The sequence below is a fragment of the Dicentrarchus labrax genome, unplaced genomic scaffold (assembly GCF_905237075.1).
Source record: "Dicentrarchus labrax unplaced genomic scaffold, dlabrax2021, whole genome shotgun sequence".
In the NCBI taxonomy this organism is placed as follows: Eukaryota; Metazoa; Chordata; class Actinopteri; family Moronidae; genus Dicentrarchus; species Dicentrarchus labrax.
In genome coordinates this window covers 20,958,625-20,986,400 of record NW_026136715.1, presented here as the reverse complement: position 1 = coordinate 20,986,400, position 27,776 = coordinate 20,958,625, and the positions used below count along the sequence as shown (strand labels likewise).

At 40.8% G+C, this 27,776-nt stretch overlaps 2 protein-coding genes and 1 long non-coding RNA gene across 3 annotated transcripts in view; 2 read left to right on the top strand and 1 right to left on the bottom strand.

Moving 5' to 3' along the window:
- Nucleotides 1-12,943, top strand: rhoab (ras homolog gene family, member Ab). Its single transcript, XM_051424803.1, has 5 exons — nucleotides 1-134; nucleotides 6,085-6,242; nucleotides 8,045-8,165; nucleotides 9,344-9,474; nucleotides 9,956-12,943. Exons 2-5 carry the CDS (start codon nucleotides 6,087-6,089, stop codon nucleotides 10,127-10,129), a joined length of 582 nt encoding a protein of 193 aa, XP_051280763.1. The 5' UTR covers nucleotides 1-134; nucleotides 6,085-6,086; the 3' UTR covers nucleotides 10,130-12,943.
- On the bottom strand, nucleotides 12,396-17,505 carry LOC127377149 (uncharacterized). The gene is made up of 2 exons (XR_007887638.1): nucleotides 17,249-17,505; nucleotides 12,396-15,033 (listed from the first exon to the last, which is right to left on the bottom strand). It is a non-coding gene; the product is annotated as an uncharacterized LOC127377149 (long non-coding RNA).
- Nucleotides 17,506-25,039: 7,534 nt separating this feature from the next.
- Nucleotides 25,040-27,776, top strand: part of sema3h (sema domain, immunoglobulin domain (Ig), short basic domain, secreted, (semaphorin) 3H) — a 58,144-nt gene continuing 55,407 nt past the window's right edge. Inside the window, exon 1 of the mRNA XM_051425234.1 lies at nucleotides 25,040-25,613. Within this exon, the coding sequence (XP_051281194.1) occupies nucleotides 25,514-25,613 (100 nt within the window). The 5' untranslated portion in view covers nucleotides 25,040-25,513. The remainder of the gene's footprint in view (nucleotides 25,614-27,776) is intronic.

Genomic DNA, 27,776 nt, shown 5'->3' with positions numbered 1-27,776 from the left:
CGGCGCGCGCCCGTGAAGTGATTCATTGTATCAGATCGAGACGGGAGGAAGCAGCGAGAGACTCGACTGGTCGGCGAAGCAACTCTGCTCCGGGAAACACTGAAATATCCGACTGCTAGCCACATAAACTGCAGGTAAACTACTTTCTGGAATACCAGGTCGCTGTGAAGAGCTTCGTCTTTCGTATTGTTGAGTTTAAAAGCGGACAGGATTATTTTAAAAGTTGTCCGGGAGCTTTGAGAGGCCGCGGTATCAAAGCTAAAAGCTAGCGAGGTTAGCTGACGGTAGCTGAATTAGCTTTTCCCCTAACCGACCTCAATTTCAGCGCCGCTTCCGCAGTTGCCGCACAGTTGTGGCGAGGACAAAACTGCTGTATTTTAAGTGTACGAAAGTCCCGTGACCAAAACACCATGGCCAGACTTTGTCGAGGGCTGTTGGTAAACTGCGAAAACTTAAGTGGTGCTTATAAACTGGAGCCTAAAGACTGGCCTAGATTGGCGATCCAGCCGTAGCCAAACAATGAGGCTTTTTTTCTTGACTTGCCTCGGCTGACCAGGCGGCTTCCCTACGGCTCAACGTCTCCTCTTATGCAGCTGGTAATGGTAGTTATATATGAAATGTTTATTTTCAGGTAACATCCCAGAAACTGTGAGGAACAAATAATCCAACCAGTGTACGTTATTGCATCATCAAATTATCACCGTTTTATCTCTTTTTGCAGAAGATCATAGAGCACCCAGTCTCCACATGTAGGAGATTGGAAGTTGAATGGCTGTGTAACATGAGGTTTAGTCAGGTATCATTTTCGCCTGTGAGAAGTCTTATATGATGTATGAAATGTGTGGGTCTCGCTTGGTGTTTAGTTTGGATCGGGGCCACCCACCCATTCTTCCACTGCGGACACACTAGCCATCTGTTGCCTCTGTGATGACGCCATCTTTCTGGTGACCCACCCAGTGGCAAGCTGGTTTAAAAACAATGTTTGACTAAACACTGGGAGCTTTCACAGGCAGAACACACAACTTTTTCTGTGCATTGGCTGCGGTGGCTAGTTGTAAGAGTCCATTTTCTAACCAGTCTTATGTGTATATTGGACTACCTAGGGTTGGGTGATAGGCTACTGTTAGTGTGATCTATCATCATATTTTGTGTATGTGACAATATTCTGGGTGTGAGTTGGTATTTTTATTCTAAAGTAAATCAAAGCTAGAGCCAAGTGACCGTCTTGGGGAGGAAAATGGCAGTAGGCTAGTGTTCTTAATTGTCAATCTGGCAGATGTATTTCTTGTTTATTTCACCTGTGGTAACATTAGGAACTGTATAACAAAGGGAAAGACAAGAAATAGGATAAGTAAAATCCAATTCTTAATATCTAATCTCAATCTAAGCTCATTGTCAATATGTGACATCCACACCTGGCTCTCGATATGGACATTTTGCAAGCAGACTTAAAAAGATTAGCTTATTATTTCAAATTATATATTTTTTGATTTGCGGTGTGATTATTTTGTTGTTCTTGGCGATGTGGAAAAGCCTCTGTAGAAGCATATAGTCCTCTAGATACCATAGCTCATTTTGCAGCACCCAAGACAGGGGAGCGGGTGAGTCAGAATTGAATGTGGTTTATATACTGTCATCCTTGAAGCTGTTAACTAAAATCATGTCCTGTCCTCCACTTTAATGGAGGAAGATGACTGTGATTGAGTGATATCCAATTTCATTAAATGGCCAATTGATCAATTTGGCCATAAAAGCAGTTGTGCATCATAGTCTCAGTGGTCCACTTATTTAACTCATTTAAATCTTTCCTTTTGATTATAAGTATTGGTCTTAAAACACAAATGGCTGTGCTTATTAACAGGATCTGTTTACTGAGGTGTCACATTTGGCATTGATGATTACAGCCATGGTTTGAATTGATCCTGGTAGCAATTTGTTCTAAGGTGGACCGACTGCTTCAGTTAGCAATATGATTAATCTGATCAACTTTGAAATTCAAGCTCCCAGACATGTCTGTGAGCACACATGTGTAGCTGTCATCTTCAACATGTACGTTAGTGTTACATTAAGCCAACAGCCAACCAGTTTTCTCAAGAGAGATATTTTCCGTAGTGTTTTATTTTTTCCATAATGCGTGTGGTAAAAATAATTATTTTCTTTGCCTTTCACAGTAATGGGTTTAATTTAAAATTTCACCACCCACAAAGATGCATGTCAGGTGTGAAAAGAAAAGCACCTGCCAAGTTTCTGTCAGAAACTGAAATATTCATCAGCCGGCAGTCAGTCAACCATCATTAAGCCGGGGCTAATTTTCCACACTGAAGACTGCGTTGGGTATTTCCTGGCATAATCTCACACAGACTTTTAGGTGCAACTGTTGCCTGTGTGGGGTTTTCTAAAGGACAGGCTGATGAATCATCAAGCACACAGTAACTATTTTAATAATGCATTTAAAGCTGTGTCATACAAGGAAACGATGCTGAATGAATAGTATCACTTAACACATATCAATTGATCAGTGAAAACGCCACAGAATAGTTTTGTGTGTGGTTGTGTGGACACATAAAAAAGGGGTTGACTGGCAGGCCTGCTGTCAAAAATACTGGCTGTTTGAGTTTGATGTGATGACAGTTTACAAGATATTTAACCATCCCAAAAGCAGAGACTAGATTGAAAGACAAGACCCATCAAACATTGTCTTTGTTTAAAAAAATATGTGTTGCTTATTGAGTTAAGTAACGACGGAGAGTTGGAGGAGCTGCTTCGTCAAATTAAGAGCATCGTGCTGGCTCTGTGTGTTTTGTGTGTATGTCGAGCATGAATAAAACTTTCCTGCTGGGAAAGTCAGTTGATGACATGAATGACAAAATTGACACAAGGCCTACCCCTGCTGCCAGCCATCATCCTTTTGTTTTCATTGTCAGGTTTTATCGCAGGAGTGCCCCTTGTTTCTATCCTCTGTTAATTTGATCCTGTTGGGGTTATCCCCGTCTCTCTCCTTATCCGTTGTTTTTCTGTCTTAGTTTTGTCTTATGGTCTCTTGGCTAACATGCAGGTGGGGTGGAGATTTGCACATGTAGCCTGGTCCTTATTATCTACCAGGATTATCATTGATCGGGGGAGTACATCTGTTGTTGTGAATGTTTGATCATTAGCAACAATGTGGTTTTCCATAGGCTGTAGTTGGTGTTACATCACATCCATCACTTTACACATTACCACTTCCAATGAAACAGTCCATGATGATGTGTGTGTAGTTTATGGTAATGTAATGTTCTGTTTGTTGGTGCCATGTAGGTGCAGCTCCAGTTTTGAGTGAGCTTTCACTGGAAAATATCTGGATTTTAGAAGAAGAGTAGTCTGTTTTCAAACTTATCACTGTCACCCAGGTGTTTTTATCCCATGCATCAAAAACTAGCTGAAGCCAGCTTTTTGCACCTCCTGTTCTTGTATCGTTTGAATATGACAAACAAGTAATTTACATATTCAGCATGTGTTGGCCAGGTATAGGACTGGGCGATCAGGCCCAAATAAGTAAAGGTTGACTTTGGGACAGTGCACGCTTTTGATTGCTTTTACAAAGACTTGTCTGAGAGTCTATTTAAACCCTTTATGTTGCCCTGTTCCTGTGAAACAAGAGTTCATGCAGTTCAGGGTTCAGACACAACAGTCTCCACTGCTAATGGAGATTTTCCTGTTGTGTTGCCTTTTTTAAGCACATTGTGCCTGTTTTTGTCTCAATTATGCCCCTTTTAAGTGTTTTCCTGCATCTTTTTATAGCAAGAAAGGGGTTTGCATACTGACTTGGAAATGTTTATTCTGATACTGACAATGAAACCAAGCTTTGTATTATTATTGGCCTTAAGACTCCCGTTGGTTGTTAAGCAGCTCTAAACAACTAGTGGCTTTTAATAACTTGCTTATAGGCATCGTTTGTTGAAAGGAGGGCAAGTTGTTATTTACCCATTACAGCCGCTGGTCAACCATTTCAAACATTGACCATACACCCACCTCTAGGCTACAGCTGCCCCCATTTTTGTTTTTTCCTTTTTCCTCAAGTCATGGAGGGAATGGTCTAATCTTTCTGACACCGTTGTCCTACTTAGAGTATTCATCTACCATATATAGGATGTTTGCAGCACCTCACAGTACTTTTCATACATTTCAGGCACACATGTTACCAGGGAAATATGTCCAAATGTGCTGTGGTTTAGAAAGAGGCTGGCTTTTAACCAGAAAGGGACTGAGTACTCAACCAGAAGCTGAAGAAAATATAGGCAGCACACAGTTTATGGCAGCTGAAAATGCCAGTCGTATAAAAACTGCTATATGGGCAAAAAAATAAAACGACACAAATCTCAAGGGGAAGTGAGGGAGACTTTATTGGGGCCAGAGACTATCTTCTTATGCAAGGCCTATGCAAGATTAGAGGGAATAATTGCAGTAATATGCCAACAATCTAGTTATTTCATAGTTCAGGTAAGCAGACCCCCAAAAGTAATACAGGGAGTTGGACCTCAACCCGATCTGTGGTAGTTCCATGTTACAGCCCCAGAAATGCTGCAGATCAGCGGATTGATCCAAAGAGAAGTTTGCTCTCCAGCCGACTCACTGTGATGGAGATGGCAGGGTAGAAAAACGTGATTGACACAGCACAGTGCAGCACCTTCTCAGATCAAGGAGGACATAACCTGTCAGTGATTTATTACCTTCTCTATGTGAGGACCTGTTGTCCTTGTGCAGTTAGTAAGTACACAGTACATGTACTGTGTTAGTGTGAAGTTATGTCTCTGCGGCACTGCCACCATGACAAATGAGGTGCGTTTGATGTGTACTTGGTGAATAAAGTGATTCTCTGTTTCCGTACCCGGCAAATAGAGTCGTTTGGTCACAGTTCCTGTTCATGTATGAAGGGAAATTGCTGTTTTCCTGTTTTTGTGTTTTGTTTCACACTCATTTTGGTACAATGTGACCGTAATTCTGGTTATTTTCAATAGTTTATACACCGGCGAGAACTGAATAATTCCAAAGCTTGTGGGTCCAGTTCAATCGAAAGTTCACAGCATTTACACGAGTTCCTGTGTTTGTCACTTTTTGTAGACTGTCATTTCCCAATATGGAGTGATCCAAGCTGCTCTTGGCCAGTGACACAAGACTTCATGAGACTCATTTGCCCTAACTTCCCCATACTCAGTTGGGCAAGCTTGTTCTCTCACACCCATACTAACACGTCTATTGGGTCTCTTACTGTCATGAATTACTGGAACTTCGGCTAAATTCTGCTTCCTGGTAGCTCGCGTCTTGTTGCACTCTGCCGTAATGACCTTTTTGTGTTGACACCTGTATGTTGTTGTATAAGGGCAGGACAGGAACCTGCAGTGCAAGGACTTCATATAAATTAGGGGGTCGCTGTCAGACTCTTAACACTGCACCCATAGTACTCTACCCACAGTTATTCTGATGCTGCTGTTATACTTGATAATTATAACAAAGGGGAGCAGTCTTCAACTTAATATGGGTCCAGCTGCCGGATTGCAGGATGTTTCTGTGATTTCAGGTTTTCATTTACACATGCTGTCCTCAGCTTTTTGAGCCCTTCAATTATTACATAGCCCTCAAGGTTCACAGGGCTTCCTCATTTTACAGAAAAGGCATTTTTCACATATGAAGACCCATTACATTTCTGTCTTGGGCATTTTTTTTCAGATTCCATTAATCATCTCACAGCCCCCTGAGAGCTTTGTGAACTGCTTCTTTCCAGCTTTGTGGTTAGATGTGTCAAGTATAGTGTTGCATGATGCACCTGCACAATGCAACAACACTCAGCTCATACTCATGCTTTCATGCCAGAAATGTGTCACATTCTCATTATTTCTCTTCTCTTATTGTTTATAGTTGGACACGTCCTTGCATACACAAATGTTATTTGTACACATAGTTTCTTGTGCATTTCCCCCAATGATTACAAACATGGATGGCTTTTGATAGTCAAATCTTCTGCTGTAATAGTTGCTCTTCATGTCATGCTTTTCCTGTGTCTCTTTGATCATAAACTCCTACCTCCTCCTCTGTGTCTTCCTTCAGGGATGGCAGCCATCCGTAAGAAGCTGGTGATAGTGGGGGATGGTGCTTGTGGGAAGACCTGTCTTTTGATTGTCTTCAGCAAGGACCAGTTCCCCGAGGTCTACGTCCCCACCGTGTTCGAGAACTATGTTGCTGACATTGAGGTTGACGGCAAACAGGTGAGACGATTGCGGTGATTTTGCATTTAATGTCGAGAGTGGTGCCTCTGGGTAGATGGATTGATCCCAACCTGAATCCCATTCAAGGCTCTTGTACAACCTTGTTATGTGACTGTTTTGCTTGGTGAACATTTAATGACTCTTAAGCTGAATATTTTAAATAAACAGAAATCCAGACACAGAATTTGCACCTTATTCTGACACTATTAGGTAATCTACTTGGGTTTACTAACTATCACAACACAACCCTGCCTTAGTCTCAGCAATGGGTTTTGTGCTGGTATCAGGGCTAATTTTGTTCCCTGGGTGCTTAATCATGCTCAACGCTTTAATTCTACCTTCAGGGCCAAGTGAGCAAGTGCTGATAAAACTGTGCTGTTCCATTTTCACATCTTGCCTCACATTGCAGCAGTCACCTGCTTAGTCTGGTCTTTTTCTACAGATTCCTTTTGTTTGAGCGTAGTCACAGTCCTTCAAGTTAATAGTCAAAATATTTCTAGATGTTTTAGGTGTGTGAGAGACTGTGTTTTATCTAAAATACCGTCAGTTGCTGTGCTAACTCAGGCTAACCAGGGCTCTAGTTCTAAATTGGATTTTATAGCAATGCGTACACATTCTATGTGGATACAGATTGATGATGGTGTTCATACTAGATTCAGATAAACCATTTATACCCCTAAAAGAATCGGCACAAGGTAGGGTTAGCATTGTCTTTCATAATTTAATTCAGAAATCAGAAGGATAGATTGTCTTCTGCCGTTAGACTCCGTGTGACTAGGTTCATGATGTACTGCATGTGGGTCACTCGGGCTACCTGCAGCATCCAGCCCAACTCATCAGTCATAAACCCTCACGACCTCATTCTGGGTTAATGGGATTCTGGGATGTTGAGTCTTTATTGGCTGGTTGATTTCTAGCCCTCTGTGCTGCCGAGGGAGGACTCGGCTACTTTCTAAATGTCTTGATCTGGTTTACTTTCCCTATTTAGCTTTGCAGTCTGCTCAGAGACGAATATATGTGTCACTGTCACATTTTGTACTGTCAAGGTTTAAGTGCCTTTTGCCAGAGAATTTATTAAAGATGAACATGTTGCTAATTTGACACTAGAAAAAAAGGCCACACATGTCAGTTTCACAGTCAGACAAATCCCTGAAATACTAAACACTAGAATTAATTTTTGAAGCTAATTGTCAGACAGTAATACAGTTGTCACCTATGCACTGACACAGCTCTGTATTTATTGAACGAATTTAAAAATGAGATCTTCACTAGTGAAACTGTCAGAATACTGGCCCAAACTGCCTGATGTATAGCAGCTATTGTATGTATGAATGTTGAACCTGTTAAATTGAAAATAATCAATATCATAATCATATATGTCAATTTCAAGCCCAAAAATCTAACTCGAACCATATCTTCATGGAAACTAAATTTTAAATTCAAACTATTAAAAAAATCCTATATCTAAGTGATAAAATAGGCCACTTTAAGGTTGCCAAAAACTTAATCAGCATTACAGAGATACTCCCCCTAAAATGTATAATGTTTAATTCTCTGCCTTCCACCTTTTTTATAGTCAGAAATTATCATAATGAATAAAATCAGAAATTGATTTATTAGTGGAATCAGGATGAGGTCTGCTGCAGTCCCTGTTTATTATGTAATTTATTTGTGGGCTTCAATGTAAAAGTTGTGCTGATCAGAATGGAGATGGTGTATTAACTTCTCTCCCTCCTTTTTTCTTGTTCCCCCTTTCTCCATCTCCCTGCCCCCTCTGCCTACAACGCATCCGTTTGCATCAGGTGGAGCTGGCTCTCTGGGACACTGCGGGTCAGGAGGACTACGACAGGCTGAGACCTCTCTCCTATCCAGACACTGACGTCATCCTCATGTGCTTCTCCATAGACAGCCCTGACAGCTTGGGTGAGTACAAACCACAACCACACAAACCAACACCTACACACATTCATGACCTAAAATACCACGTCTCCGTCCTGCCCCTGTTTTTCCATTTTCTGATCAAGTTATTTCTGGGGTCTGCGTGTTTATCCTGTTGTGACTCTTAATACCACTTGTAGAGGAAGTGCTTACATTTGCAAATACACACCAACACACATTGAGACAAATCATTTGTCATGCAATGGCAGGCAGCCATGCTGTTCAACAACAAGCCATGCCTTTTCTGTCATCATGTTTATGAACAGCACTTCCCTGATCATATGTAGACTGCTTTGTGTAAAATAAGGTGATAAAAGCTGCAGATGATTAAAATGCCAGACATAAATTTAATAGGATTAAAAGAGAGGAAGTCATAATTGTAATAAAACAAAGGCTAATTGTACTAAAGCTGGCCATTCAGAATTGTCTCACATGACCATTCTTGTGACATTACATTTCTGTTCTACGGGTGTTTTTGCTGACCACGTATTTAAACATTTTATTTAATACGTAAAATTTTATTTAACACTTGGTGCTCAGTGAAGATATTGAGGCTCTTTGTGTTTTTTTTCTTGTCTTTTTCTTGTCTTTGCAGTCACTCACATTTTAAATTAAAATTCTTTGTAAATGTTAGTCTAATCAAAATGGTGGCATTGTGTGATGATTAATTTAAAGATGAGGTTAACTTCTGCACCCTCGCATAGCTTTTATGCAAAGGTTCCATTGTCAGTTTTTGTGGTTTTTCAATTATAACAAGAAGGAGTAGCACCATCATTTCCTATGAGTTTCTGGGATTATTAAATTAGTTATTTGTTTCCTGTTTTTCCCTAAAGCGATACATACACAGAGAGGCACAAAAAGATAAACAACTCTGCTATCGCAGGGCAAGAATGTGCATGGTCCATTGCACTGGAAAATATGCAAATAACGCCTTTTTTTTTTTTCCTCTTTAGCTGTGGTGGCCCATCTGTTACAAGACATTTTGTCCCATAGCTGGAAAAAAATTAAATCTAGTAAAGATTCACCACCTCTACTGTAATGCTTGAATTTTAGTCTAACAACCAAAATGACCTTGGACACACATACACATGCACACAAATTAAAATGTTCTTTCGCCAATGATTATTGATCTATTTCTTCCTTCTCTGGTTTTTCCTTCACAGAAAACATTCCAGAGAAGTGGACCCCAGAGGTCAAACACTTCTGCCCCAACGTTCCCATCATCCTGGTAGGAAACAAGAAAGACCTGCGCAACGATGAGCACACACGCCGAGAACTGGCCAAGATGAAGCAGGTAACTTAATTCTTCTTTTGCTTGGCTCAAATTACTATTCAGACATGTCTTCTTTTAATTAGATAGAGATCTATTACATTTTGGGTGTTCTGCTGATGGGGTTCTTTTGAGTGAATGAGGGCATGTTGTGACCAATCGCATTTAGACAGGTTTATTAAGGTGGAGTCTTTACAAGACTTTTTCACGAGGCATTAAAACATGATGCCAACTAAGTGCAATAATGTGGGTGTACGGTTTATTTTATCCATATTACAAAATGTATTTGTGCATAAAATATCCCCTTATTGTATTGTCTTATTACCATCTAGCATTTCCGGCATGCGTCTAGCTTTAGAAATACCTTTCCCCCACTCAACTGTATCATTGATGATAGAAGTACTGAGGCGGTTAGTTAGGTAGTAATCTTTTAAATGTGTAAATATTCAGAGGCACAGAGAATGTGTTCATAAATTAAATGATTGGTTTTCTCTTCATCCAATAGGAGCCAGTGAAGTCAGAGGAAGGCCGGGACATGGCTGGTCGCATTGCAGCATTCGGTTACATGGAGTGTTCTGCAAAGACCAAGGATGGCGTGCGGGAGGTGTTCGAGATGGCCACCAGGGCGGCGCTGCAGGCCCGCCGCGGCAAGAAGAGCAATAAATGTGTACTGCTGTAAAATGGCAGACATATTTGGACAGTTTTCACCCTGGGTTACTGTACCCGGGGCTAGGGCTCGGGAGGGACGGAGGGATTACTAGATGGGAGAGGGAGGGAGGGGAAGAAAAGAGTGCAGTAAATGACTACCGCTGTAAAATGGCTGTTTGTTGGACTGAATTTACCCTGGGACATTGGATTTGGGAAGCTTTGATGGACGGGTGGGTGGATGGATGGATAGGGGAGGAGGGAGCACAGTAAATGACTACCACTGTAAACCATTGGGCTCCTCACCTGTGGGTTTACCATCGAGGTGGGAAATTTACACCAGCCACCAGCCAAATGCTGGTACATATTGTCTGTTCAACAAGCCACTTACACTGACAAAGATCATTAGGAGATCCTTTAAAAAAACAAAAATCTAGCTGACTGGTAAAACTGATAAATTTGCTGGTGAATTATGGGCTGTTCCAGTGACTGTGTTCAGTGTGAAAACAACAAAAAAAAAAGGTAAAGTTTCCTCCCTGGATGACTTTACAGATGGATGAGGGCAAACAGATAGCACAGTAAATGAGTACCACTGTAAACGGCCACCAGTGGACTATTTATCCCCAGGTTTTCATACCTGGAATTAGGGCGAGGAGTGGAGTTGGACAGGCGAAGGGATGGTAAGACTGAAGCGCAGTACTTGGGTGTGACCGTGATGAGACTGTATACACCAAAGCAGGGCACAACTTGCAGTTTTCATAGTTCTGCACATTCAAGCATACTTGTTATATGCTGTAGTTACCTGGGCAGGTTATTTGAACAGCCCCAAAAGTAGACAAATCACCAGTAAAACTGTATTGTATCAAGTGCCCCTCAAAATGGTGCTTTACACGGGGTGGAGGTTGATCTGCTTGTAGAATAAAGCAGTTAGAAAAGTTTGTCCTGAGAGGGTCGTCGGATCCACCGCGTTAAACAAGTGGTCACGTGCTGTCAGGTGCTTGGGTCGTATGTGTCGTATTATCAGAGAGCCGTGGAGCTGCATGCTCACATGTCCAGCTCAGTGCCATTTAGTCTCTCACTGTGGCTAATCCTGTGCTTACAGACTCTCAGTGACAAACACACTGAGCCCTACTCTTTCTGAGATGATCTGTTTCAGCCAGCTAACAGTGGACGCTCTATAATTTGCAGATGAACAGCAGCTCAGTTTAAATTGACAGAAACTGTGCCCTCAGTGCTGGTTTTAAAGTACATGTGCGTCATCATCGGATCTGTAATTCAAAGTGGCCTCTCATCGCCACCTGTGTTCCAGTCGCTGCTTTAAATATTGGGCATCTTACCATAGCAGTGTTGTAGAGGGCTGTGTGCGGTTTACTTCCAGAGGAGCAGCATTTTGACGCCTTCAGCGTCGGAGCTACCCACACGCTGGTGCATCTTTACTGAGGTTGGTTTGTCTACTTTAGGAAGTGATCGGCTCTCACCTGAACATTTAAAAGCCTTCTTTGGACTGAATCAGTGGAAGTGGCAGGTGAATTGTGGTCCCACTGGTTGACAGAGGTGGCTTCCTGCCCTGCATAGTACAACGTGAGCGAACTCTGCCATGGCTCAGCTCCCATCCCTTCCTGTTCAACATAGCTGACTGCTGGTGCTCATCTTCCCCTGGTTTTAGACCAGGACAAAGAACAAGGAGAGGAGAGTATTGCGTTTACATGCACACCACTGATCTCCATATTTGGGATGAACGACTATTAATTTTTTTTTTTTTTCGTAGGCATGTATAAAGGTCAAATGTACAATAACCAGAACTAGTTCATGTTTGAGGAAATAAAAAAGGTGCCTGGGATATACCACATTATCCACCATATACATGTCTGCCTTTACTGGTTATCTGTTGGTACCTGCCATCTGCTTTAACAGTTTAACTTAAAAGACAAACATGACACAGTGACATGACCTTTTTTTAATCCAGAATACTGTGCATGAAAACGCCAGAACTGTCAGGTTGGGCAGCAGGATAGAGTTTGGGGTGAAACATGCAGGTAACCTACATCATTAGCAGAGTGAGAATTAACCACATGCCCTGTGTTGGACATGTTTAATTTTGGGTTATTTTTTTAAGGGTGGCCAGTCATATTAGGGGTGTATCAGCCACCAGCCTCCCCTGACTCTTCTGTTTGTTTTACTGCCAGATTCAGGCTCTCTTGACAGTGTTGTACCCTCCTGTTCTTCTTCCTGGCCTACAGGGAGGAGCCTGTTCCAGAAACCTAGTCTTGTGTTGTCGTTTTTATACTTTTATTTCCTGCTTTTAAAAAAAAAAAAGTCATAAATATGTTGTCTATCAGTATTTAAAATAGGAGGTGGAAGACTAGGGGACTGCTTATGTGACGTTGCTTTAGTTTATTCTTACGTGCTTTACCTGAATTTTTCTGATGATTTACAATTGGTTGTAACGACCCGTCAATCATCCCTGCCAAATGCTGTTGTTAGGCAGTCAGGAGAAAGGCTGGCCTCTCGGCTGCCTGTCTAGAGCATCGCTAGGACCACATCTGCTGGCTCTTTTTCTGTTTGTTTGTTTAAAAACACAAACTTGGCTGAAAAGACAAAAGGAAAAACAATGTAAGTCTCCTTATTATGTACAAATCATTTTTATTTCTACTTTTTATTGTATTTTTAAATCCTAATTTTGAATGCTGAAACTGATGTAAACAAAGGAACAGGAAAACCAAGCTGTATGCAAAGTCTGTAAATATGAAATGTGGGTTTGTTCATACTAGACTATACACACGCACAGGACTGGAAACTGTATTTGTAAACTAGCTTTGGTTTGTGTAATAAATTACTTTCTATAACACACAGCTCCTATTCATTGTGGTCTCAGGGGGGTGACGGGGAAGAGCTCTTAAGTTCAATCAATACACATGAAGTATAAATGGAGTGCTGTTATCAGTTTTTAATGAACATTTATTTGGCTGAACCTGATACATGAGTAGCATCAACTGACAAGTGATTTTAGAAAACAGTTGAGAGGAAGGAAAGCTAAATTTAAGAGACAAATGGAATGGTTAGATTTCAATATACCCTCCCAAATCATGTGTACCATTAAGAAAAGCTGGTGAGAAAAACAAATTGCAGCTAGTTGACTCTTAAAATGTGTCCTTGTTGTAGGTCTAAAGTGGTTCTCAATTGTGAAACTGTAGCTATTACTCGTCAAATAAAAAAATGTTTTAACATTTCATCAACCCAAATATGAGTCATGTTACATGCTGGAGTATGAGAATGTATTTACTTTTGGAGGCCCACAGCAGGTGTACATAATGGGAGGAGTTGCATAAACTGGAGATTTGGGTTAGAAATGTGAACCAGCCACTCTTGAAATGTGGAGGTTCACTCAGACAGCTGCTGTTATTCAAGCTGCACCCTCAAATCCCACATCTTCATTCCTGATGTTCACAGCTGAGTTCACAGCAACGTACTTGGTGATGATGGGTTCTGATGGACAGGTGTAGCAATTAATGTAGATAATTGTTTACCAGTGATGCATGTTGTTGTGGGTTTTAAATCTTTGTACTGCAGAGCTACAGATCATTACAACAATAAAATCCCACAGCAGCCCCTTTTGATTGGATGAGGAGTTTGCACAGAGCTTCATCTGATCATGAACCAGAGCCAACAAGCATGACTGAGTATCATACAAACCCCAGTATCACTATCGGGGGTGGAACCAGAAGGTGGGATATGCCCTTGAGCAAGGCACCCAACTGCTCCTGGAGTGCCTCTACTCCTGCTGGACACAAGATGTCTCCTACTTCCGTGTGAAGTCCATTCTCAGTGTATGAGCACTGGTGGCTTAAAGTTTCTATATCATCACCACACTTAAATTGCACACAGATGAGCTCAGAGAAATGTTCCCCTTTCAGCAGATGCATGTAAAAACAACCTTCTAGTGTCACACTCTGCACATACATCATTCTGCACAGTGAAGATCACACTGTAGGAACCAGAAGGAACACATATTTTTGAGTGGACGGGTCTGTAAGATTTAAATACCAGAGTGCCACACCAACAGGCTTCTTTTACAACTGCTGCTTTACAGTGTGACTGTGGATCTGCTGGCCAAATTTTCTTTTTTGGCTGTTAGCTGTTTCTCAAATAGTAATACACCTTAAACTCAGAATCATTTCATACTTGAAAACACTGAATAAAGCTGCCCTCTTTTTTTTTTTTTTTTTTTTTTTTCAAACAATGAAATGAGTGTCTTAGCTACGATATGCTTTAACAAGAAAATGTAACTATCTGGGGCATTGAACATCAAAAGCCTGTACTCAAAGGCACACTAGCAATCATCTTTAAAGCGAGACTGTGACATTCGAAACAAGCAACACAGTTCTACTCTTGGAAATTAAAAGTTGAATTCATAAGCAATAAAACACATTACTATTCATTTCTATTATTACGATTCAATACACTCATTACACTTGCTGCTGCAGTCTTACTTGGTCTAACTAGCAGCTAATGTTAGCAGACTGTACCCAGATATTGCTGTGTCAGTTTGTGGGCTTTATGACTCTTGTCGACTTGTACTACTGTTCTGTGCTTTAGTGTACCACAAATAAACACTGCATTAAACCACTGTAGCTCACCAGAAATCAATAGAAATTCGATGTGTCATTCAGTAATTGCACGATTAATTAATCCCAATGAATTAAAACATGAGTACAGCACTGGTCATTAACAGGATTGCTGGTTGAAGAGCAGAAAGCAGCAGCAACAGCACTCCGAGACAAGCAAGCAGCCTCACTCTGAGGCCTGTGCTGCAGAGAGAGCGGAGTGTGTGGGATGCCCGAGGTGAGGCGGTTTCAGCCTGTGTGGGATGATGCTGGATATTGTGGACTAATATCGAGAAGCTGCGAGTGTGTGCAGATTGTGGAGCTGCTCCGTAACCTACAATGAAGGACAGGAGTTGTGTAAGGCAGCGCGGGGGAGTGGAAACCCAGAGAAAACATGGATAAATGCATGAGCAGGATGGTGCTTACACATTTACAGTAACCCTTTCATTTAGAGAAATACATATGTGACCTTAAATGCTGCAAACATCTAAGGCTTTCTAACCAGAGTGGTGTAAAGTTACATGGACTCACATTTTTGCAACTGATCCAAGTGGTGGCAAAAATCTCTCTATGTCTATGTCTAGGACACAAAAATAGAAATGAAGTAAAACAGCCAATTTGATTGCAATTAATTGTAGTAAGAATAACACCAAACCTCAAGGCAAATACCATGGCAGAGGGTTATTTCAAAGAGGACAAAGCATATAGACACAAAAACATGTTGCTAGTGTGCAACCATATTCAAAACTATTCAATTCTGGACTAAATAAAAACAAAAAACAGCTATAAGAAGTCATTTGGAACTCAGTGTTAATATATACAGTGTAAACCCTGAGCCGTAGTCTGGATAAAAGATGCAAGGATGAGGTTTGTGAGCTTCTTTCTGAAAAAATGTGCTGTTTGGACCACTTTGAACCTACATTTCCTACATTCCTGACTTTCCTGCTGTTATTCTTTTCATTGCATACCTCTGGTTTCCACCTTATTACATCAGAGAAGTGCCTGGAGTAAATTTTGGGGGCTTATATAGGCTACTGTAGGAGACTTGTGGTATGGAAAGGGAAGCAGGAGGAGGAGGAGGAGGAGGAGGAGGGATAAACAAATATGGAAAATGGAAGGATGGATAGTAGGAGGGGGCCTCCAATGATGGATTACAAGAGGCGCAGTGGGTGGGTGTGAGAGGAAACAAGAAGTCAGCTTGTGCTTCTCTGACTGAAAATGTCTCCCTGCGAATGAGAGGAGAGCAATTTAACCTGACTGCAAAACACTAGAGCATCAGCCAGAATACTATACGCTAAGATGCATTTTACATACGTTCAGATATTAAGGCCACTCTGAACTCTGATCTGTGTGTTGAGAGGTTGCTTTTTGGAAGACTTTAGTGCTTGAATAGCAGCACACTGGCTTAAACTGCTGTTGTCCATGTTGCTGCACTCTGGCCAGGCTACACCCTAAATGGTGTCAAAAACGTCATTAGCATACACCCTAATGTTGTATATTATATATTGACATCTCTTTGCAACACAATGTGCAGCCATGATGGCGGCACTAACACATCACAGGAGACTTAAACCATAGGAGGGAACTTGTTGGGCCCACTGTTCATTCACAGCTTATACACAAACACATTATTATGAATTGATAACCATATTATTATCACTTCTTTAAAACATTTGACTCATGTTTCCTCAGACACTTTAATGCTCTGCTCGGGGGAAATGACTGGGCCTCTCTAGAGAGAAATTCAGATCAAAACCACAGTTAAAAAGGAAGGAAGGAAGTTCGTCACTGCCTGCTCCACCCAAAACTGGTGCCGGGCACCATGTAAGAAAAAACACTGCCTCTGGTGCAACACTTGTAGAGGAATGAGCTGGAGGGAGGCAGCAGAGGGTGACGAGACTGTTCTGTTCTTCCCCTCTGTGTCTCAGTGTGTGTGTGTGTGTGTGTGTGTGTGTGTCTCTCCCTCTCTCTCTCTCTCTGCTCCTCCGGCTGCCGGCCGTAGACGAACAAGGCGCAACACAGCTCAACCACCGGCCTTATATACCGGCCTATTTTTAGCCCCTCGCGAGCCCAACTATATTTAACCAATATGAGCTCATCGCCCGCACGACTTGTCCAATGGGATGAGAGGGAGAAGACGGGAGCCGTCCAATGGGGGGGAGCGAGAGGAGAGGAGGGGGGCGGGTTACACGAGAGCCAATCATCTGCCGCAAAACAGACCGCGAGCGAGGCAGGCAGCGGGGAGGAAGAGAGGACAGACCTCTCACTCTGCCTCTTTTCCAGGCTACCAGAGTATCGGGAGCTAATTTTCAAGCTAATTGTTTAGCCTCAGTGGATTTTCTCATAGCTGGTTTCATTCTGAAAAGCCACAACGTGATACTGTCGGTCCACATTAAAAGACACACACATGTTATGTTATATGTAAACACTTTGTCACTTCACTGATAAAATAAGAGTAATTTTGTTTACAGTCAACAACAACAAATCCCATATTCTCCCAAAGCCACGCTGTAGTAATTCCCTCTTGGTTTCTGATTTTCACAGCTTACCTAGTCCCATTTTCAAGGTTGTCTCCTTTGAAGTCTGCAATACGTCATGGCGACTGACAAGTACGTCCAATTCCAAAGGCACCAACAATTTGTAGGACATAATGGTGTGTTTGTGGTCTTCAATTTGTCCAAAATGTATTGTCCACCATCACCCAAGGATAATTTAAGGTAGCCTCTGGAGTAAATCCACTGTAAAGGATTACAGGGTTATCCCCTTTTGTTTCTATGAACATTCAACTTCCCGTCGTGCTCAGATCTCATTGCATGTAGGGTTCAACCTCATCGGTCTCTGACCTGTGACACTGTGAGACCCAACAATGTCTAGCCAATTTCAGAGAGAGCCTGGGATCACCCTCAGTGTGGAAGTATTGATCAATTATTTACTGATGCACAGTAACTTTGCCCTTTACCCATGTAACTGTGAAGTCCCAGAATAGACCTTTTTCACAGCATCCATTTTGACATGAAATAGTAGGATAAATACAGATCTTACCAATGATACTAATGAAAGTTCTGTTGCGTTCAGGTCAGACAGAGCTGATATTGTTGGCTCACTGGAAAGGCTCTGCTACACTAAATGGAGCTGAACCTTAATTTAGGATGATTGCTAACACCTGTGTTTACCCTACTATTTCATGTCAAAAGGGCTGCTGTGAAAAAGGCAGATTTTGTATGGTATTCAACTACATGAATGTATTTTCAACTTTTGGAATAGTAATGTTAGCTGGCTATTTATGCTAGCGCCAGCATTTTATGTTATTACTACCAGTACGAGTAAATTTACAGTTATGGTCAGAGTGTCGCATTAGTCTCCACGTCTTTATTGGCTGCATCCTTCAAAGGAGATGACCCATGAAATGAGTCAGCTACACTGTGTGTGTGTTCCCATGCAGTATGGGTCAGATAAACACATTGTGGACAGGATAATGACACATGGTCGCAACAACACCCAGTAAAAAAAAACAACTGAAAGTAGTGTTAAGAGAATACTGTTAACCATAAATTAACATCTATTACCAAGGCAAATTCCTTATATATGAAAATCTATTTGGCATTAAACCCGATTCAGATTCTGAGTCATATAGTACGGTGAATGATCTGATCAAAAACCTTCCTCGGATGACCACCAGTTGTTGAAAATGTTTATAAATCAGATGCTCTCTTGCCAAATATCTTCCATGTGAATGCTATTACAGTATGTAGTGAATGAGGAAATGGCAAACACATGGCTGATCCTGTTTACTACCTCACAAGACACAGGGGGTGCCACAGTTTAGTTTGCAGTGCCTTAATATGCGGTGAGACAGTTTTAACATTAGACTGAGACATTTTTTAACAGTACTTGCTGAGAAAAAAACAGTCCACAGGTCCACTGCTGCTGCATTACCTGGTGTGCTATTCATCTTTTTCAAAAGACGATCTTTGGTGATGACTTTGGGCCGGTTGGACTGGCTGCTCTGTCTCAGTCCGAGGTGTATTTTTTTTATGTTATGACTGTAGAGTAAAGGCCGTGACAAGGATTGCCCCGTGATTGTGAGTCATCCTTACGCCCACCTATTCTGTTGTTTCCCAAAGTTTTATTTTTAGGCTGTCCACACCAGAACACAACGCCCAGAGACCCATCCGTGTCCCCTTCTCTGGTAGGACAGGAGTTTATAGTTTCCATGACACATTTCACTTTAAAAGAAAAAAAAAAGCCCCGACCTACTGCCTTGTGTTTCCCACGGATGAACGCAAAAAACAGCTGTTATTTAACTTCTCAACTTTTGATATTAACCAACCACGGCGGTAATGTCCCTGTTTTACTGTTGATTCACTACCGTTTGGCACCGCGCGCGCTCCCGTCAGCCGCGCCCCCACACAAAAGGTTCTAACACATCATGACGGGAGCGCGCAGGACGGTCAGACCCACACCCTCCAAAACACTCACTCCACCCTGTCATCAACTCCACCACATCTGTCAGTGACATTAAATCCAAACGACTCTCTGGGAATAAACCTTATTGGCCGATATTGGCAATATGTTAATGACAATTATATTGAAATCAATTCAAATTCCTGGTTTGTGTTTTCATACCTGGCCAATAAAAGTGATTCTGACTCTGATTCTGATTATACCTGACTAACCTGGGCATGCTACTACAGTAAAAAGATATCATAAAACAAAATTAACACTATGAAACCAATTAACCCATTACTCTGGAGAGGGTGGATTAATGTGATTTGGCATTTCAGATAATTTCTTTTTTTACAAACTCAATGTACAAAATTTTTTTTTGAAGAATATTTTTTCTAAATAAAATCTGAAAGAATTCTCAGAAATGAGAACCTAAATGTCCTTCACACCACCTGAAGTCTCTCTAGGGCAAAGTCTCTCCTGAAATCTTAGTTTTGGACTGTGTGATTGACAGCAGCTAACGAGGGTCATGTGAAGTGAAAATTAGGATCTAGAATTAATTCAAGAGAAGCTGTTATCTTAAGTTTCGTTCTAGAGATTTAGATTTAGACCAATATTATTTCCCCAGTTTTCCCTAGAAAAAGGGAAAATAATTCCTGCAGAGTCCGAAAGATATACTCACATTCAACTGCTGCCACTTCAACTACTTTTGTAGGCTTGTATAAATACAATATCTGAAACATATTTGAATTATTAATATAAAATAAAGTAAATTATTAAATATTTCATATGTGTATAACATCTCTGATTAGTGTACACTGAATTTACACAATCTCCCACTGACCTCTGGTGGTATAATGCTGACATTACATCTTAATTTGTTGAATTCAGTCAGACTCAGTAACAGTTCCCTCTCCTCTTCTTTGACTTTTAGTTTGAGTTTGTTGTCGGATTAAACATTTTTCATTTTGGGTGTGAAGAAAGACTTCTAACATAAGCAAAAATTAAAAATGTACAGTGACCATTTTTATATACGATATAAGTGAACTCTCCTGGAGTCTCGCGGGATTTCGACATTAGTCCAAACAGGTAAGCGGCGGGAAGAAACGTAAGATGGCAGCACAGTCCTACCTGTGTGAGGGAATAGTCCCAGATAGTTTAATCACTTAAAGGCACACATAGCCAGGGACCACAGACACATTTTGGTAAGATTTTGTTTGTCACATAATGTTATCTTGGATTTTATTTAATGGTAAACTAAATATCGCTCAGTGTGTGAACTTAAAACAATATAAAAATAAGTACAATTATGATTAAACACTGTTGTATTAGCTAACAGTTAGCATGGCTACAGTATTAGTCTCACAGAGGCCTACCACCTACCTACGAGACTATTTCACATATTTTTAAAATGAATATTTCCTTTATTTATTGTAAACTGGTATTGTGTCAGTTTGCTCTTTATTAAACAAGATATCAGTCTTATAAAACAAATAATACAAATATAGCTGTTTCTTTCATTGCTGACTGTAAAGGAGACAACATGTTGCTATCACTCTCAGCTCTAATACAACAAAGCCTGTTTACTGTTTACTGTTTACTGAATCCCACTTTTATGGGTGCTTGTTAGATAAAACTTAAGAAAAAGTTATCAGTTAGTAAAAGAAATGATTCTCTCTCCACAGCCACTTCCTCAGACAGGGACTTTAATTTTTATCATTGATTTTTGATCATTAATTATTCAATAATGATTGAATGAAACAGCCAGCACAGTATCTTAAAAATGTATCCTACCCTATGTTTTGAGAAACAGCCAAATTGATACTTTTTGTTCAGTTTGACTACCATTACTATCATATACACTGTGAATTAGTGATCTTAGGATTCAAATCAGCTTAAAAAGGGGACATAACAGATGTGCCCATTAACCGATGCATTCTCACTCAACCCATGAAACACAGGGAATGTGCATTAGTTAATAGATGTTCTATGTGTTTATTTGGAGAATAGCAGAGAGCCCAGTAATGATCTCTGCCGCCAAAGGTCACACTCTAATTGACTAATTGAGGTCACTCATCAAAGAGAAATCCCAGGCTTTTTGTTCAAGCCAGCTGGGAGGCCATTAGTTGTAATTAACAAGCTGACTGATCAGGTAAGATTGCTGAAGAGCATCTAATGATCCTGTCATAATGACCCGAGAGTCTAGTAGGTCCTAGTACAATAAGTCAGTTTAATGGCGAGTGCTTACAGTGACAAAGATGAAGATGACATTTGGAGTTTTTAGACCGACAACAGTGTGGTTGATTTATACCTACTGTTTATACCTACTGCTTGAGCTATACCTTTTCCATCTTTCCTGCTCAGAGATGTAATGCACATGGCAGCTTCAGCAACCTCAACCCCTTCTGTCCTGTTGGCCCCAAGAAGAATCTGCTGCTAAGGTAGTACTTCTGAATGACTGTTGAATGTTCTCCAGGGTCTTAAAAAGTTTAAAATCCAATAATCAGAATTTTAGGTATTAAAATGTCTGAAATATGATTTTGACATGTCTTAAAATTGATTGGATAAAGTGGCATTTTTAAGTCTTGCCTTTAAATGTTTGTATTGATCATGCTGTAACAACTACAGCTACAACTACAAAACGAAACCAACATGGAGCCAATACAGATTTTCCTTTATATCCTTTGTATTTTTTATTGCCAGTATCGATGTAAATTAGAGATTATATTGCATTCATAATGATCTTAAAAGTTCTTAAAAACCCTCAAATTGAACCCGTTGAAAGCTGCAGAAACCCTGAGTATGGGACCGTGGACAGTTCAGATGCAGTCATTATTAGATTCTTAAAACAATTTCAGTTCTCAGTTACTTGCAACCATTATGAAGTTTTGTTTGCGCTACTGCCTCGTATTAAAGTCAAGGAGGAGAAAGAAAAAACATTTAGAATGGTCTATTGGCAGAAATTAAATCTACTATTCACAGGTTTTAATTAGTGTATAATCACCTGAAAATAATAATAGTTGTGTTACCTTAGAATGAGACGTTTTTATCTCAAGGGGGAGCTTGTCCTCCTCTATGGAGTATCCCACTAGTGTAGAACGGATTAACCAAACAGTGGCTGTAGTTAAGGCATTTTACTGGTTTCGTGGCCACCGTAGTTTCTGCTTCATGCTTGGAACGAGAGGGTGAGGCAAGGGTGTTGCCATCAGAAATTACACTGCTAGAGCCCACTAAATCCTACACACTGGTCCTTTAATTATTCAGTTTTGCTGAAGGTCCCATCCAGTATTTTTCATCCCTGCCTCCTGTAGATGGAGGGTGTAAGTCATCCATGGAGCGTATGTACTACAGTGCCCATAAAAAGGTCTAATCGGGGGGTTTCTCTGAAGCCAGCGTTTGGTAATAGTTTTTTTTTTTTGCACTCAACTATAAAAATCTGAAGCAGGTAGAGATCACTTTTACTCAAACCTTCAGGAATAACTGATACAATAAATGATACATCCATATTGATCCACGCTCCCTTCAGCAAGAGCACTGGGTCCCAGTTCATTTGGATTTCTGCTCAGTGGTTATAAAGAACCGAGTCAAAAAATTCCAACAAAAATTCCTCCAGGTATGAGAATTAGTGGAGGAATTCCCCAGACATGTAGTCACACCTCCTGAGGTATTTTCATCTCAATCTCCCTTTCCCAATGCTGCCTTATATTATGTGTCAAGTTTTTATTAATTGAGGTGATTTACAATTATTATATTGATTATAAAACATTCAACAAGAGGCAGCGAAGGGTGACTCATTGACTCACATGTTCAAATGATGACTGCAGTGTCCACTGTTTCCTGCTTTGCTATTGCAGAAGTATTATTGCAAAATACTTTTAACCTTTACACTTTACTGTCAGTTCTTCCTAATTTGCACAACCGCAACATGAAAGCAAACATGAATACTCACAAAGAACGTTTGTAGTTCTTTGACATTAGTTTCTGGATCTTCCTCCATTTTATAACTGTAGTAGTAGTTCAGCCCGTTCACACTCAAGACATTTGCAGTTTGAAACACACAGTATCCGGCACTGTAGGTCTGTCTGTCTGCTGCACAGGATTGGTGTATTTTATCAGTTTGTCTGAAATACCTAAAAACTGGCCTGGGTGGTTAGTATTAGCATGGATAACTATACCAAAGAAAAGAGCGCCACCTACAGGAACTTCCTGAACAGAGAATGAAACTGAACAGTCACAGTACTATCGACACTGTTTGATTGACAGCTGATCCTGGGATCAGGATTAAGGCTACAACAATGACTAATACTACTAACAATGATAATAATAATGGTGTTGGTCATGAAATTGAGCAAAAACATGTTGTCTTTAGGGGATTATGGAGCCCGCTGATTTCAACAACAGAAGCATTTAATGTTAATTATTAAAACATGAAGCTTCTGTAGCATCTCGCTAAAGATCACTGCAGCATGGCACAGGGTTATCACTAAAGGAGGGTGAGTCTGCCTGTATTACCACGAGACAACTTCTTCCTCTCCCTCCGTTAAATAATTAGCTAACTTAATTAACGAGCGGGTTTGACCAGATTTGCCCTCATCCAATTAAAAACTGTATGAGGTTGTGTAAACACCAGGTTACGGGACATCTAATCACATAATGAAACTGCTGGGTCATATTTACAAAAAACCCTGTACTAATTATACAATAGCAAACAAGTGTGGAGAATAAATCATTTACGAATCAGAAGTCCTCGGAGGGAGTATATACTTGCTCATTTGCGCGCAACCTAAATTCATTATTTATCCCAGAGAATGAATAAATTGTCCCCGCTAGCCTGTGATTGAACTTGAGCTGGTGAAAAATTCAGCCTGCGCTCTCGTACCCCAGTGAGCCGCTATCTAATGACAATAACAGAGCAAGAAAGAAGGCACAAGCTTTACATAATGATTGCATTTGGGTTGGGAGTGGAAATGGAGAAAATAATGAGAAGGAGCCAAGGAGGAGACTTTGGTACTGAGAAAGAGAAAAAGAGAGTTTGTTTTAGAATTGATTTTAAGATCCTACTCATTACTTCTAATGCACTTCATGGCATGGCCCTAGATTATATCTCTTGAGTCATTAACCCCCTTTATCAACAACACAACCTGGGTCCTGAGGCTGCTGGGCACCTTAACCCTGATCTGCCTGACGAACCCAGACTTCCAACTTCAATATATTGTTTTAATCTGCTTCTGTAAACCCACTTTCATTCAAAGTCTCTTTTATGACTGTGTACGTGTGTATTGAGGTATGCATGTACAGATTACTTTTCTTCTTCTTCTGCTTCTTCTTTTTCTCATTTTTTTTTTAATCTTTATTTGGAATTGTACTTTTCTCTCATTTTTATTCTTGCTACCTGATCTACATTTCTATTATTAACTTAGTTTTGTATTGTTTTTTCATTGTTAGGGTGCCTTTTGTAAAGCTTAGAGTACTCGCTGGGTTTGATAAGTGTAATATATTAGAAAGAAAGAAAGAAAGAAAGAAAGAAAGAAAGAAAAAGATTAAGTGAGGGAGTAAGTGCAACAGGAAAAAGAGGGGAAGAGAGGAAGTGAGAGACAGAGAAAATGAGAGTGAGAAAAATGGGAATAAAGATGAAAGCTGATTTGTCTCTCTCATTTCCACTTTAACTAGGTTTTCCCAGAGCAGTGAATAGGCGTGCGTGCCTGCATTTGTGTGTGTGTGTGTGTGTGTGTGTGTGTGTGTGTGTGTGTGTGTGTGTGTGTGTGTGTGTGTGTGTGTGTGTGTGTGCAGGCTGGCCAAAACCATCTTGGATCTTGCTCCCTCCGCCTCCCAGAGAGGGAGGGAGGGAGGGAGAGAGAGTGAGAGAGAGAGCAGTCACATGCAGAAAGGAGCGGGGACGAGAGACAGAACAGAAGAGAGCTGTCAAGCTGTGAGGAGGCAGCAGAGAGACGACTTAGTTTTTTCTTGGAATACATTCTCCCCTCCATCTCTGAAGCCCACACACATACTCAAAAAAATATATAAACACACAAACACACAGATGGTAAAGTGTGTGTGAGTGCTGTTACCCTCTTGCGAGGAGCGGTGAATTATTTTCAGGATCTGGACTTACTCAAGCCCCGACTCACTTGGACTGTAAGAGTGTTTGGATTCAGCATCCCTGTGACTTGGACTTAAACTCAGTGCAACACTTTGGACTGAGAGTGTGTATCCCTGCGTGTGTGTTTGGGATTCAGCACTTCACCTGAATGCAACACTGAGATTTTGACTGAAACTGTGTTGGCACTTGTTAGGTCAGAATTCAGCAGATTTGAACTCACACTTGGACTCAGCGCGTGTTTGTTTGTGTGTGTGTGATAAGGAGGAGGATGTGTTGGCCGGTGACAGTGGTCCTGCTAGCCCACCTCGGGGCCACCTTAACGGGGGCATGGAGAGCATCTCAACCAAGACTACAGTTCACACACTCCGGTAAGAGTCAACATTTGTCTTTTTTTGTGTGTGTTTCAAGTCTGTCTTCACTTTGTCTAACACATCTGTCTCATTCTCTACACATGCAGGTTACAGAAATCACACACAGCCTCCATTTTTTCACTTTTCTTACTTTCCTTTGCTATTAATGCCCACGCACTGTTATGCGATATGTGCAGCACAAATTATACCTTTGCCTTTCTGTCTCTCTACCTGTCTCGATCTGCCATTTTTTGTTTCTTTCCCACACTGCCTCTCTCCCTCCACCTCTGTAATCACCTGTATTGAGTTAATCTTTCTCCAGTAGTCAAGTTTCGCCGCCCACCTCACTTTCTGCTCTTACCATGAGGTCTGTTAAGAAGTGGAATAATTTAAGAGCTCATTTTGTCTGTCCATCACAGGATTGATTACATATTACATATTCATCATTTAAAATAGTTACAGTGTATTACAGTTTGGGGGGGCAGTCAGTGCTATAAGACAGCTTAAAGTCTAACTTGGTTCTCATTTTCATAGTTTTGTCCATTATTTCTTTCAATCATAATAACATTCTCACCAAAGTAATTGCTGAGATCCGGAAACATGCGGACATTACTACAATAATAACACACTTTAGCCAAATTATCTTAATCACTTTATTTGTAAGTGACACAGAAAGTGAGTGCACCTGAATTGTTGCTAATATTCTCTTATTACACTGAAAAACAACTATATAAGTAGCATATGTCAAACCTGAACCAGGAGCCGCTGGTTTATAATCTGTGGTGATGTTTTACTAAGGGCAGTTTGATGATAATTTGACCTTTTACTTTTGTTTTCTCTTCCAAATAATTTGGGCAAAACTTTGAGTTCTGATTGTCAGACCTCTTATGTTTCTTGCCTATTTAAATTCTTTAGTGATGTAGACTTGTTCCCAGATCCCACGCATTAACAAAAAATGGGAATCATCCATTAAGACCTTTACTTACAGCTTCTTTGGCAGAAATTAATTGGCTGAAATATCAATTAAAGTGCTATCAATATGAATGTTTTCCAAAGCAGATACAAAGCATAATGATAGCAACAAGACTGCAGATAGGGGGGCTACTTTATTGGCTTTAGTTTAATTTCCTGTCGAAATCAAATCCGTTGCCAACATCTTTGAAACAATTTGACAATTAAGCTTCACACCCAAATACATCCTCCCTGTCATAAACTGACTTCTTGACAGCTCAGACGCCCCCTCAGGATTTGAAATCAAGTGTCTCTGTCTGTTAGTTTCAGTTATGGCTAACAAAGAAATAATTATCTGATGGCAGAATTCCCAGATCCAGATAAGCACCAAATTAATTATTTCTTGGCCCCAGGCCGATCTGTCCACCACAGTAAAATCCATGCAGAGGTTGCTGGAAAAAGCCTGCAGACAGACACAACAGAACCTCCTCAAAAAGGGGAAAGGAAAACCACAACTTCTATCAAGTAAAATATGAAATTCCAGCAATTTCTTTTTCATATACTGTGGTGGAGAACGCATTTGTGCATCGGTATGCTGGTGTGGTTCACCCTCTTTTTCTTCATGCGCTTGTTAGTTGCCATTGTGCAGCTCGTTGCGTAAACATGTTGTTGAATCAAGATGCCAGTGTTGAAAGGAGCGCAGTCTCTCGCATTGGTAGGTTTACGCATGGTTGAATTGGAGTCCTTTTAAAGGGGTGAAGCAGTGCTGCACAAGCCTCTATTTGTTGGTGTTTGTTGTAACCTTGTGGGACCAGCAGTGGGGTGGGGTTTGCCTCACCGGAGAATAGGAGGAAGGTTTGATGGACACTGTGTTTGAGGCCCTCTGAGATGTCCTGAAGCATTAAGACCCATCAGTCGTCTCCCCCAAACCGGGCAGGATTTAAGACCCACGTTGGGTGTTTTGTTGTTGGGGTATAACAAACGTGACGGTCAAAAGTAATGAGAAAGCAAAGATGTGCATCTTCTAATTAACACAGGATTTGGGATTTGATCTTTTGCCTTCTCAGCCATATTTACAGTGAATTGTCCTCAAATTAAAAGCTTTTTTGAGGCATGCAGTCCTTTAGTTAGGGTGAGATAAACTCATCTCCCTTTAATCATGTTTACCAGAGACACCGTAGAGTAAGAAACCGACTGATTACACATCCTTACATAAGCCCAAACACAAAG